Below are 14,132 nucleotides of genomic sequence, written 5' to 3'. Positions count from 1 at the left end.
TGTAAAACAAGGTAATAAGGAATGTGTCACCCAGTTCCTAAGTCCCATCGCTACAGGCCAATAGCAGAAAAAGATGGACAGGACCTCTTATTGGGCTGTGTCTGAAAACAGCACTAGCTGTCAAAATCCTTGCTTCCTATGCTGTTGTTTCCTCAGTTCCCCTTAAAGTGTACTGGCAGAGAGTAGAGGGTCCAAGGTCCCATGGTTCTCTTCCTCCATTGAGCTTTTTTATTTCTTTACATTTTATATCACCTTTATTTAACCAGGTAGGCCAGTTGAGAACACCTTTATTTAACCAGGTAGGCCAGTTGAGAACAAGTTCTCATTTACAACTGCGACCTGGCCAAGATAAAGCAAAGCAGTGGGACAAAAACAACACATTTACACATAAACAGACGTACAGTTAATAACATAAAAGAACAGAAAAATATAAAAAATCTATGTACAGTGTGTGCAAATATAGAAGAGGAGGGAGGTAGGCCATAAATAGGCCCTAGAGGTGAAAATAATTACAATTTAGTAATAATACTGGAGGGATAGATGTGCAGATGATGATGATGATGCAAGTCGAGATACTGGGGTGCAAAAGAGCAAAAGGGTAAGTAATAATATGGGGATGAGGTAGTTGGGTGTGCTATTTACAGATTGGCTGTGTACAGGTACAGTGATCGGTAAGCTGCTCAGACAGCTGATGCTTAAAGTTAGAGAGGGAGATATAAGACTCCAGCTTCAGAGTTTTGAGAGGAATTGAGAAGATAAAGAAGCAAGGATTTTTTTATTTTAAAAATTTAACTAGGCAAGTCAGTTAAAACCTCTTTGGGCTAGGGGGCAGTATTTTGACGTCTGGATGACAAACGTGCCCAAAGTAAACTGCCTGTTACTCAGGCCCAGAAGCTAGGATATGCATGTAATTGGTGGATTTGGATAGAAAACACTCTAAAGTTTCTAAAACTGTTAAGATAATGTCTGTGAGTATAACATAACTGATTAAAACTCAGAGAACAAACCATCCAGAAAAACAAAAATTCAGCCCACCATTGATTCCTATGGCTGTCATTTTGAATATGAAGGGAAAACCTCCCAGATTGCAGTTCCTAGGGCTTCCACTAGATGTCAACAGTCCTTAGAAAGAGGTTCAGGCTTGTTTTTGGAAAAATTTGCTAGAATTTGTAGTTTTTCTAAGTGGCTCCCATTTTGGCTGTAGTGTTAGTTACGCGGACTGGTGAATGCGCTTACTTTGTTGTTTATCTCCGGTAAAGACAATAACAATCCTCCGTCTTAAATTGTTTGTTTGGAGAAGTTTATTGGTAACGTTTGTGATTGATTTTATATGCATTTTGAAGGAGGGAAACTGAATTTTTGGGATATAAAGAAGGACTTTATTGAACAAAATAACCATTTGTGATGTAGCTGGGACCTTTTGGAGTGCCAACAGAAGAAGATCTTCAAAGGTAAGGCATTTATTTTATCGCTATTTCTGACTTTCGTTGCGCATCTGCCTGGTTGGAAAATGTTTTTAATGCTTTTGTGTGCTGGGCGCTGTCCTTAGATAATCGCATGGTGTGCTTTCGCCGTAATGCCTTTTTGAAATCTGACACAGCGGCTGGATTAACAAGAAGTTAAGCTTTCAACTGATGTATGGCACTTGTATTTCATGACTGTTATATATTACTATTTCTGTAATTTGAATTTCGCGCTCTGCAATTTCACCGGATGTTGTCGAGGTGGGTCGCTAGCGGCACATCTAGCCCAAAGAGGTTTTAAGAACATATTCTTATTTTACAATGATGTCTTACCCCGGCCAAACCCTCCCCTAACCCGGACAATGCTGGGCCAATTGTGTCGCCCTATGAGACTCCTGATCACGGCCGGTTGTGATACAGTCGGGATCAAACCAGGGTCTGTAGTGACGCATCTAGCATTGAGATGCAGTGCCTTAGACCGCTGCGCCACTCGACAGTTAGCAACGTTTTCCTCACTCATTGGGCAGGGAAACTAGCTCTCAAAGTGTTAATTCAAAAGTCTGGCCTTCATTTTATCAGCGTCAGAGGATAATAATACCTGTAGGTGTTGCTGTTATTTGGCAACGCAGACTGTCATCTCATTGGTTGAGGCATCACTGAGAACAAGCCACCTGTGGAGTGCCATTTATAAACAGTGAGAGGGCATAGGAAAACAGTCAGTGGTTCCCCTGAGACACACAGACAGACACAGAGACAGACACACAGACAGACGCTCGTCCCCAGACTCTACAGAACACAGGTATTATGACCCTACCGAGAGTTTATTTTATAATGTATTATATTTGAAAATGAACATAATGTAAAGAACTCATTGGGCAAAAACTGGTTGAATCAACGTTGTTTCCACGTCATGTCCTGATATATCAAGTCTTTCCTCTCTTCTTCTGACTTTTTCTATCTTTTCATTTGTTTCTCTTCCCCCCCCACCTCTGCCTCTCCCCTGTCTCTCTCTCTGCTTCCCACCCCCCATCTCTGCCTCTCCCCTGTCTCTCTCACTCTCACTCTCACCCCCGCACTCTCTCTCTGCCTCCCACCCCCCCATCTCTGCCTCTCCCCCGTCTCTCTCTCTCTCTCTCACTCTCACCCCCGCACTCTCTCTCTGCCTCCCACCCCCCATCTCTCTCTCTCTCTCTCTCTCTCTCTCTCTCTCACTCTCACCCCCGCACTCTCTCTCTGCCTCCCACCCCCCATCTCTGCCTCTCCCCCGTCTCTCTCACTCTCTCTCTCTTTATCACTCCCCCCCCTCTCTCTCTCTCTCTCTTCCCTCCACAGATCAATCCCTATCTGACTGAGAGGCATGTCCTCCTCCTCTCTTCTGTGGTGCCTGCTGGTGGTGTGTGTTCTGGCTGTGGTCCAGATCTATGCAGCAGAGGAACGTAAGGTCCTCAAGGTGTTCAACCTCAGAGCCAGCGACCTGAACAGCGGCTTGTTCCAGACCCCTGATGCCTACGTCAAGGTAAATCTCTCCTCACCTGAGTCACCTGTCCACCATGATAGCTGATGTGTTGTGATCTGTCTGGTGCCAAATGTCTGGGTGATACACATTTGTGGTGGAAGCTATATGAAACTCTTTGAGCATCTGGGCAAATGCTTTATATAAATCTAATCTATTATTATGATTGTTATTATGTTTATGATGATTGTCATGACGATGATGATATTTATGATGACGATGATGTTTATGATGATGATTATCACTATCATTATTATCATCATTATTATCATTATCGTCATAATCATTGTCATTATTATAATTCAGGTGTTCAGTGGCGCCGGCTACGGTGGGAAGACAGAGGTAAAGACCGACAACCATGACCCCTGGTGGAAGGAGGACTTCAACTTCTTCAACGTCCGTGAGAACGACCCGCTGAGGCTGGAGGTGTACGACTCCGACGTGCTCTTCGACGACCTGCTGGGGACCTGCGAGCGCTCCATCAAGAATGGAACTTGGCAACATAGCTGCTCCATCAAGAGGGGAGGGACGCTGTATTACTCCTACACCCTAGAGCCCCTACAGTAGACCCTGTACTACTCCTACACCCTAGAGCCTCTACAGTAGACCCTGCACTACTCCTACACCCTAGAGCCTCTACAGTAGACCCTGCACTACTCCTACATCCTAGAGCCTCCACAGTAGACCCTGCACTACTCCTACACCCTAGAGCCCCTACAGTAGACCCTGCACTACTCCTACACCCTAGAGCCTCTACAGAAGACTCTGTACTACTCCTACACCCTAGAGTCCCTACAGTAGACCCTGTACTACTCCTACACCCTAGAGACCCTACAGTAGACCCTGTACTACTCCTACACCCTAGAGCCTCTACAGTAGACCCTGTACTACTCCTACACCCTAGAGCCCCTACAGTAGACCCTGTACTACTCCTACACCCTAGAGCCCCTACAGTAGACCCTGTACTACTCCTACACCCTAGAGCCTCTACAGTAGACCCTGTACTACTCCTACACCCCAAGCCTAGAGTAATGTCCCACTTCTCATCCACAACAATCTGTCAAAACTCTGACCTCACTCTGATTCCAAACACCCTCAACACCAGCGTTTCCCAATCCCGGTCCTGGGCACTAACACACCTGTTTCAACTAAAGGCTTGATGATGACTTGATTAGTTGAATCAAGTGTGTTAGTGGAGTGCTAGGGCATAACCCAAAACGTGCTCCTCTTTGAGTCCCCTAGACACAGCTCTAAACTGTGTTCTGAATCACAACAGACACATGTACCTAGTTTCCCCCTCCTCCTCACTCTGATCTCATGGTCCTCAGTTTAGACATCAATAAAACAACTGTTTTTCAGCATAATGCTCTCAATTTGGTTCTTTCTTTTATCACCATGAAGTGTTTAGGTTTTCTCCTAATATTTGTCTGTGACTCCTGCAGGAATTTGTGCCTCTGTGAAGGAATTGTGCAGGACTAATGTTGATAACTGTCAGAAGTTATGCCTACTCCTCTGTAGGACTCCTGTTTGTATTGTCCTGCAGGAATTTCTAAAATCCTACAGATCCTGCATGTTTAAAAAAAAAAATTCCTGCAGGACAAGGTCAATTCCTGCAGGATTGATTTATTCCTGCAAGGTAAGACAAATTCCTGCAGCAGTTTTGATAAATCTATATAATTTCAGATGCAGGGCAGTGTCGGTAAGATCAGGGCAGTGTCGGTAAGAGCAGGGCAGTGTCGGTAAGAGCAGGGCAGTGTCGGTAAGAGCAGGGCAGTGTTGGTAAGATCAGGGCAGTGTCTGTAAGAGCAGGGCAGTGTCGGTAAGAGCAGGGCAGTGTCGGTAAGATCACATCAGTGTCGGTAAGAGCGGGGCAGTGTCGGTAAGAGCAGGGCAGTGTCGGTAAGAGCAGGGCAGTGTCGGTAAGTGCAGGGCAGTGTTGGTAAGAGCAGGGCAGTGTCGGCAAGAGCAGGGCAGTGTCGGTAAGAGCAGGAAAGTATCGGTAGGAGCAGGGCAGTGTCGGTAAGATCACAGCAGTGTTGGTAAGAGCAGGGCAGTGTCGGTAAGAGCAGGGCAGTGTCGGTAAGATCACAGCAGTGTCGGTAAGAGCAGGGCAGTGTTGGTAAGAGCACGGCAGTGTCGGTAAGAGCATCGGTAAGAGCAGGGCAGTGTCGGTAAGATCATGGCAGTGTCTGTAAGAGCAGGGCAGTGTCGGTAAGATCACAGCAGTGTCTGTAAGAGCAGGGCAGTGTCGGTAAGAGCGGGGCAGTGTCGGTAAGAGCAGGGCAGTGTCGGTAAGAGCAGGGCAGTGTCGGTAAGAGCAGGGCAGTGTCGGTAAGATAACAGCAGTGTCGGTAAGGCCTGGGCAGTGTTGGTAAGAGCAGGGCAGTGTTGGTAAGAGCAGGGCAGTGTCTGTAAGAGCAGGGCAGTGTAGGTAAGAGCAGGGCAGTGTCTGTAAGAGCAGGGCAGTGTAGGTAAGAGCAGGGCAGTGTAGGTAAGAGCAGGGCAGTGTCGGTAAGATCACAGCAGTGTCGGTAAGAGCAGGGCAGTGTCGGTAAGAGCAGGGCAGTGTCGGTAAGAGCGGGGCAGTGTCGGTAAGAGCAGGGCAGTGTCGGTAAGAGCAGGGCAGTGTCGGTAAGATCACAGCAGTGTCGGTAAGATCACAGCAGTGTCGGTAAGGCCTGGGCAGTGTTGGTAAGAGCAGGGCAGTGTTGGTAAGAGCAGGGCAGTGTCTGTAAGAGCAGGGCAGTGTAGGTAAGAGCAGGGCAGTGTCTGTAAGAGCAGGGCAGTGTAGGTAAGAGCAGGGCAGTGTAGGTAAGAGCAGGGCAGTATCGGTAAGATCACAGCAGTGTCGGTAAGAGCAGGGCAGTGTCGGTAAGTTCACAGCAGTGTCGGTAAGAGCAGGGCAGTGTTGGTAAGATCACAGCAGTGTCGGTAAGATCAGGGCAGTGTCGGTAAGAGCAGGGCAGTGTTGGTAAGAGCACGGCAGTGTCGGTAAGAGCATCGGTAAGAGCAGGGCAGTGTCGGTAAGAGCAGGGCAGTGTCGGTAAGAGCAGAGCAGTGTCGGTAAGAGCAGGGCAGTGTCGGTAAGATCACAGCAGTGTCTGTAAGAGCAGGGCAGTGTCGGTAAGAGCGGGGCAGTGTCGGTAAGAGCAGGGCAGTGTCGGTAAGAGCAGGGCAGTGTTGGTAAGAGCAGGGCAGTGTCGGTAAGATCAGGGCAGTGTCTGTAAGAGCGGGGCAGTGTTGGTAAGATCACAGCAGTGTCGGTAAGATCACAGCAGTGTCGGTAAGGCCCTGGGCAGTGTCTGTAAGAGCAGGGCAGTGTAGGTAAGAGCACGGCAGTGTCGGTAAGGCCTGGGCAGTGTTGGTAAGAGCAGGGCAGTGTTGGTAAGAGCAGGGCAGTGTCTGTAAGAGCAGGGCAGTGTAGGTAAGAGCAGGGCAGTGTCTGTAAGAGCAGGGCAGTGTAGGTAAGAGCAGGGCAGTGTAGGTAAGAGCAGGGCAGTATCGGTAAGATCACAGCAGTGTCGGTAAGAGCAGGGCAGTGTCGGTAAGTTCACAGCAGTGTCGGTAAGAGCAGGGCAGTGTTGGTAAGATCACAGCAGTGTCGGTAAGATCAGGGCAGTGTCGGTAAGACCAGGGCAGTGTCGGTAAGAGCAGAGCAGTGTTGGTAAGAGCAGGGCGGTGTCGGTAAGAGCAGGGCAGTGTTGGTAAGAGCACGGCAGTGTCGGTAAGAGCATCGGTAAGAGCAGGGCAGTGTCGGTAAGACCAGGGCAGTGTCGGTAAGAGCAGAGCAGTGTCGGTAAGAGCAGAGCAGTGTCGGTAAGAGCAGGGCAGTGTCGGTAAGATCACAGCAGTGTCTGTAAGAGCAGGGCAGTGTCGGTAAGAGCGGGGCAGTGTCGGTAAGAGCGGGGCAGTGTCGGTAAGAGCGGGGCTGTGTCGGTAAGAGCGGGGCAGTGTCGGTAAGAGCAGGGCAGTGTTGGTAAGAGCAGGGCAGTGTCGGTAATATCAGGGCAGTGTCTGTAAGAGCGGGGCAGTGTTGGTAAGATCACAGCAGTGTCTGTAAGAGCAGGGCAGTGTCGGTAAGAGCGAGGCAGTGTCGGTAAGATCACAGCAGTGTCGGTAAGATCACAGCAGTGTCGGTAAGGCCCTGGGCAGTGTCTGTAAGAGCAGGGCAGTGTAGGTAAGAGCACGGCAGTGTCTGTAAGAGCAGGGCAGTGTAGGTAAGAGCAGGGCAGTATCGGTAAGATCACAGCAGTGTCGGTAAGAGCAGGGCAGTGTCGGTAAGTTCACAGCAGTGTCGGTAAGATCAGGGCAGTGTCGGTAAGAGCAGGGCAGTGTTGGTAAGAGCACGGCAGTGTCGGTAAGAGCATCGGTAAGAGCAGGGCAGTGTCGGTAAGACCAGGGCAGTGTCGGTAAGAGCAGGGCAGTGTCGGTAAGATCACAGCAGTGTCTGTAAGAGCAGGGCAGTGTCGGTAAGAGCGGGGCAGTGTCGGTAAGAGCAGGGCAGTGTCGGTAAGAGCAGGGCAGTGTTGGTAAGAGCAGGGCAGTGTCGGTAAGATCAGGGCAGTGTCTGTAAGAGCGGGGCAGTGTTGGTAAGATCACAGCAGTGTCGGTAAGATCACAGCAGTGTCGGTAAGGCCCTGGGCAGTGTCTGTAAGAGCAGGGCAGTGTAGGTAAGAGCACGGCAGTGTCGGTAAGGCCTGGGCAGTGTTGGTAAGAGCAGGGCAGTGTTGGTAAGAGCAGGGCAGTGTCTGTAAGAGCAGGGCAGTGTAGGTAAGAGCAGGGCAGTGTCTGTAAGAGCAGGGCAGTGTAGGTAAGAGCAGGGCAGTGTAGGTAAGAGCAGGGCAGTATCGGTAAGATCACAGCAGTGTCGGTAAGAGCAGGGCAGTGTCGGTAAGTTCACAGCAGTGTCGGTAAGAGCAGGGCAGTGTCGGTAAGATCACTGCAGGGCAGTGTCGGTAAGAGCAGGGCAGTGTTGGTAAGAGCAGGGCAGTGTCGGTAAGATCAGGGCAGTGTCTGTAAGAGCGGGGCAGTGTTGGTAAGATCACAGCAGTGTCGGTAAGATCACAGCAGTGTCGGTAAGGCCCTGGGCAGTGTCTGTAAGAGCAGGGCAGTGTAGGTAAGAGCACGGCAGTGTCGGTAAGGCCTGGGCAGTGTTGGTAAGAGCAGGGCAGTGTTGGTAAGAGCAGGGCAGTGTCTGTAAGAGCAGGGCAGTGTAGGTAAGAGCAGGGCAGTGTCTGTAAGAGCAGGGCAGTGTAGGTAAGAGCAGGGCAGTGTAGGTAAGAGCAGGGCAGTATCGGTAAGATCACAGCAGTGTCGGTAAGAGCAGGGCAGTGTCGGTAAGTTCACAGCAGTGTCGGTAAGAGCAGGGCAGTGTTGGTAAGATCACAGCAGTGTCGGTAAGATCAGGGCAGTGTCGGTAAGACCAGGGCAGTGTCGGTAAGAGCAGAGCAGTGTTGGTAAGAGCAGGGCGGTGTCGGTAAGAGCAGGGCAGTGTTGGTAAGAGCACGGCAGTGTCGGTAAGAGCATCGGTAAGAGCAGGGCAGTGTCGGTAAGACCAGGGCAGTGTCGGTAAGAGCAGAGCAGTGTCGGTAAGAGCAGAGCAGTGTCGGTAAGAGCAGGGCAGTGTCGGTAAGACCAGGGCAGTGTCGGTAAGAGCAGAGCAGTGTCGGTAAGAGCAGAGCAGTGTCGGTAAGAGCAGGGCAGTGTCGGTAAGATCACAGCAGTGTCTGTAAGAGCAGGGCAGTGTCGGTAAGAGCGGGGCAGTGTCGGTAAGAGCGGGGCAGTGTCGGTAAGAGCAGGGCAGTGTCGGTAAGAGCAGGGCAGTGTCGGTAAGATCACTGCAGGGCAGTGTCGGTAAGAGCAGGGCAGTGTTGGTAAGAGCAGGGCAGTGTCGGTAATATCAGGGCAGTGTCTGTAAGAGCGGGGCAGTGTTGGTAAGATCACAGTAGTGTCTGTAAGAGCAGGGCAGTGTCGGTAAGAGCGAGGCAGTGTCGGTAAGAGCAGGGCAGTGTCGGTAAGAGCAGGGCAGTGTCGGTAAGATCACAGCAGTGTCGGTAAGATCACAGCAGTGTCGGTAAGGCCCTGGGCAGTGTCTGTAAGAGCAGGGCAGTGTAGGTAAGAGCACGGCAGTGTCTGTAAGAGCAGGGCAGTGTAGGTAAGAGCAGGGCAGTATCGGTAAGATCACAGCAGTGTCGGTAAGAGCAGGGCAGTGTTGGTAAGATCACAGCAGTGTCGGTAAGAGCAGGGCAGTGTCGGTAAGATCACAGCAGTGTCACAGCAGTGTAGGTAAGAGCAGGGCAGTGTCGGTAAGAGCAGGGCTGTGTCGGTAAGATCACAGCAGTGTCGGTAAGAGCAGGGCAGTGTCGGTAAGTTCACAGCAGTGTCGGTAAGAGCAGGGCAGTGTCGGTAAGTTCACAGCAGTGTCGGTAAGAGCAGGGCAGTATCGGTAAGATCACAGCAGTGTCGGTAAGAGCAGGGCAGTATCGGTAAGATCACAGCAGTGTCGGTAAGAGCAGGGCAGTGTCGGTAAGATCACAGCAGTGTCACAGCAGTGTAGGTAAGAGCAGGGCAGTGTCGGTAAGAGCAGGGCTGTGTCGGTAAGATCACAGCAGTGTCGGTAAGAGCAGGGCAGTGTCGGTAAGAGCACGGCAGTGTCGGTAAGAGCATCGGTAAGAGCAGAGCAGTGTCGGTAAGAGCAGGGCAGTGTCGGTAAGAGCAGGGCAGTGTCGGTAAGAGCAGGGCAGTGTCTGTAAGATCACAGCAGTGCCGGTAAGGGCAGGGCAGTGTCGGTAAGTTCACAGCAGTGTCGGTAAGATCACAGCAGTGCCGGTAAGTAAGAGCAGGGCAGTGTCGGTAAGAGCAGGGCAGTGTCTTTAAGAGCAGGGCAGTGTAGGTAAGAGCAGGGCAGTGTCGGTAAGTAAGAGCAGGGCAGTGTCGGTAAGAGCAGGGCAGTGTCTTTAAGAGCAGGGCAGTGTAGGTAAGAGCAGGGCAGTGTAGGTAAGAGCAGGGCAGTGTCGGTAAGATCACAGCAGTGTCGGTAAGTTCACAGCAGTGTCGGTAAGAGCAGGGCAGTATCGGTAAGATCACAGCAGTGTCGGTAAGAGCAGGGCAGTCGGTAAGATCACAGCAGTGTTGGTAAGATCACAGCAGTGTCGGTAAGAGCAGGGCAGTGTCGGTAAGATCACAGCAGTGTCGGTAAGATCACAGCAGTGTCGGTAAGAGCAGGACAGTGTCGGTACGAGCAGGGCAGTGTCGGTAAGATCACAGCAGTGTTGGTAAGGGCAGGGCAGTGTCGGTAAGATCACAGCAGTGTCGGTATCTGTAATTTTCTGGTAATCATCCCAGTGCCCTGGCGACGTGTGGTACATTCTGAAGTACACTATGCTACACACTGCAGTAGCCTGTGTTCATATACAGTGCCTATCATAGAATGTTGTTGACATGTCCTATAGTGCCCCTATCCCGAATCTTGTTTCTTTAAAAATATATTGTATAATATTTTTTTGTGTTACAACAGATCTAGCACATGCATTTCTACCATTGGGTCCCTTACTAGAGCATTCTATGGAATACAATAAGCCTATTATAGGCACAGAAAACAACAACAGTGAAAGTGAAGGCACAACCACAAACATCTTGCTGATAGACAGAGGCTGAGAGAGGGGTGTTTTTATTTATCTTGTGAGTCCAATAATAATAAAATAATAAATAATAATAAAATAATAATAATAAATAATAATAATAAATAAATTGTCTTCCAGATATTTTCCTTGCTCTGGAGTTGAGGACATACTTGCCCCCTACATTTCAGAAGGTCTGTTTTCAAAAGGTCTGTTTTATCCTACTAAATGAAGGATGAAGGTCTGTTTTAGTGTTGTTTTATCATCATCACCCCATGACCAATATGGTAATTACGTTATAATTTTGAAATTGGGAATTGCATTTGTCTTTACAATGACGTAATTTCTCCTATAGGAAGTTTGTATATAGAAATGTGTCATTATTGTAATGATTATTTTTGTGATATCAAGCCCTGCTCAGATAATCCCTACCATTGTGCTGCTGAATTGCCTTAGTGCTGCTGCAAATGTACATTATCCCAGGAGTGTTGGAAGTTATAATGTAAGTAACCAAATGTGTTTTCCTCTAACTTCCCGAAATGCCTCTGTCAATCGAACAGATATTGTAAGCAGTAATCACGAGCCCATGAACCTGAGTTCTACTGTCAGCACTGAGGCGGTTTGTTCTGGTAGGAAGTCCATTATCTGCTCCAAAATAAATATCACTGCCATGTCTTCCTCTGATAAGCCTCACAGTAAATCAATAAAAACAATCATTAACATAATTAGTCTGGAAACAAGGTTAAAAGAAATTGATAACTTTCTGGGAAATGGCAGCAATGCTTTGGTTACCACATCATCAGAAAAAATGATGGGGGTGGAGTTGCTGTTTGTATGCAGAGTCATATTCCTGTAAAGCTTAGAGAGGATCTCATGTCAAATGCTATTCAAATAATATACCTACAGTGAGGAGAACAAGTATTTGATACACTGCCGATTTTGCAGGTTCTCCTACTTACAAAGCATGTAGAGGTCTGTAATTTTTATCATAGGCACACTTCAACTGTGAGAGACGGAATCTAAAACAAAAATCCAGAAAATCACATTGTATGATTTTTAAGTAAATAATTTGCATTTTATTGCATGACATAAGGGGCTGTCTGTCCGTAATAAAGCGCTGCTCTGCTTTCTTGACATGGCTATCAAAAAAGCAAGTCCTACACTCTTAGAAAAAACTGCGTTATCTAGAACCTGAAAGGGTTCTTCGGCTGTCCCTCATAGGAGAAGCCTTTGAAAAACCCTTTTTGGTTTCAGGAGGAACTCTTTCGGTTCCAGGTTTAACCATTTTGGGTTCGGTGTAGAACCCTTTCCACTGAGGGTTCTAAATGGAACCCAAAAAAGTTAAACCTCTAACCAAAAAGGGTTGACCTAAGGGGACAGCCAATTACCCATTTGGAACACATTTTTCTAAGAGTGTACATGCCCTAATTTTGTTGCCCTTTGTCAAGTGCCACAAAGATGGACATAGGCAAATTACAGTTGGCCCATAACAGAACAGCACAGCTGGGCCTTAAATGTACACAGAGAGCTAACAATAATAATATGCATGCCAATCTTTCCTGGATCAGATGGACAAGTAGAGGAGAGATTAACCAATCAGTACTTGTATTTGTGAGAAGTATTGACACGTTGATGCATTGAGCTGTCTTTATAAATGACTAGCACACAGCGAAGACACCCATGCATACCCCCCACAAGACATGCCACCAGATGTCTCTCCACTGTCCCCAAGTCCAGAACAGACTATGGGAAACGCACAGTATGACATAGAGCCACGACTACATGGAACTCTATTCCACATCAAGTAATTCATGCAAGCAGTAGAATCAGATTTAAAAAAAATAGATCAGCAGGGTTATATCTGGAACTTCATGTTGAAGATCAGTCTATCTGAACATTCTGTAAATGTCCATTCTCCTGACTGTCCATTGCCCCAGGTGTACAGAATCAAGTCAAACCAACTAACCAATGATACAGAGAAGTATAAATAAGTTGTGATGCTCAAATACTGTATGACTCTTTCAACATGCCACTGAAAATGTTGAAAGCTGCAATACAGTTTTTGATTCAAAGCCATTTGCAAACAGCAAGTTGGATGCTTAGCAAAAACTACTTTGGACCTTCCTGTCCATCTGAGGGGAAGTGTTCTTGTTTCACACTCTACCACATTTAAATTGATAGTTTATTCAGAGTACAAACTAACAATTTTTTACCTACTGTACCTTGGCTGTAGTTGATTCAAGAAGGCAGTTTTGGATATTTAGTTTCCACTTAATAGCTGTATGTTGTTACTGTTAGCACTTAACATTAAACTCCCCCTTGTGCCTGTGTATTAAAACTAAATTCTATTTGCATGTTGTGACATAATACTTTGGTAATTGCATTTTAATCGCATAGCAATGAGCCGAGAGATTTTTTTACGGGACACAAGAGGAATAGTGACTGTTCCTTATTCCATGTAATAAATCCATTGTTATGTTATTATGAAGCAATTTACAAAGTACTACGCAACAACACATATATAAGAACATGATGTGATGTGTTACTGTGTTATCTTGTGTTTCACTCATTATGAACAATATATTTCTTAGTCATTTTGAAGCTGCAAAAGTGGTCTACTCTAATGTTGACGTGATTCCATGTCCCTCATGTGTTTCATTCTAGGCTATATATTCTATTTAAGATTCACATCTGAGAGCCCTCCAGACCATGTGCTAATGATCATATATTTAGACTAATTCAACTAACTGTTGTAGTTTTTGATCAAATATTTGGCCGCCATCAAATAAATACATTTTTGTTTAAAAATATGTTTTTTAAAAGTGTTGCCTTTTAGTTGAAACTATATAAACTATATTAGACTATGAATATTTGAAAGGGGCACAACTTTCACATGCCCCCCCCACAATCTGAAATAAAAAATGTTTATGATTACTATTAGAATGTGATACAAAACGAGGCAGCTTTAGGACCATGTGGATGCCTCCTTGCGGACGCTGCTGTTTGGAGTGTTTATCCCACTTCTAAAACAAAAGTTGCACAGCCCATTGTGCACTGTCCCTGCATTCAATTTGAGAAGACGGTGATGGAGAAGATGGCTGACGTTTTACGTGCTCCTAACCGATTGTGCTTTTATGTTTGTTTTTTTGCATTGTTTGTAACTTATTTTTTAAACTTATTTTGTACATAATGTTGTTGCTACCGTCTCTTATGACTGAAAAAAACTTCTGGACATCAGAACAAAGATTACTCACCACGAACTGACATTTTCAACCTCCCCCTGTAATACCAACATGTTTTAAGCAGACCACCATAGACCCTGTCCCCAAGAGCACTCACATCTGTAGCCATGAAGTACTTTGAAAGGTTGTTCATGGCTCACATCAACACCATTACCCCAGAAACCCTAGACCCACTCCAATTTGCATACCGCCCTAACAGATCCAAAGATGACGTAATCTCTATTGCACTCCACACTGCCCTTTCCCACATGGACAAAAGGAACACCTATGTGAGAATGCTATTCATTGACTACAG

At 47.2% G+C, this 14,132-nt stretch overlaps 1 protein-coding gene across 1 annotated transcript; it reads left to right on the top strand.

Annotated features, from left to right (window-relative positions):
• The first annotated feature begins 1,917 nt into the window (after window positions 1-1,917).
• LOC118937407 (perforin-1) lies at window positions 1,918-4,337 on the top strand. The gene is made up of 3 exons (XM_036936419.2): window positions 1,918-2,262; window positions 2,796-2,979; window positions 3,283-4,337. Exons 2-3 carry the CDS (start codon window positions 2,821-2,823, stop codon window positions 3,541-3,543), a joined length of 420 nt encoding a protein of 139 aa, XP_036792314.1. The 5' UTR covers window positions 1,918-2,262; window positions 2,796-2,820; the 3' UTR covers window positions 3,544-4,337.
• The last annotated feature ends 9,795 nt before the right edge of the window (window positions 4,338-14,132 follow it).

The sequence above is a fragment of the Oncorhynchus mykiss genome, chromosome 11 (assembly GCF_057628025.1).
Source record: "Oncorhynchus mykiss isolate SJ-2025 chromosome 11, ASM5762802v1, whole genome shotgun sequence".
In the NCBI taxonomy this organism is placed as follows: domain Eukaryota; kingdom Metazoa; phylum Chordata; class Actinopteri; order Salmoniformes; family Salmonidae; genus Oncorhynchus; species Oncorhynchus mykiss.
This window is presented reverse-complemented; position numbering and strand designations above follow the sequence as displayed.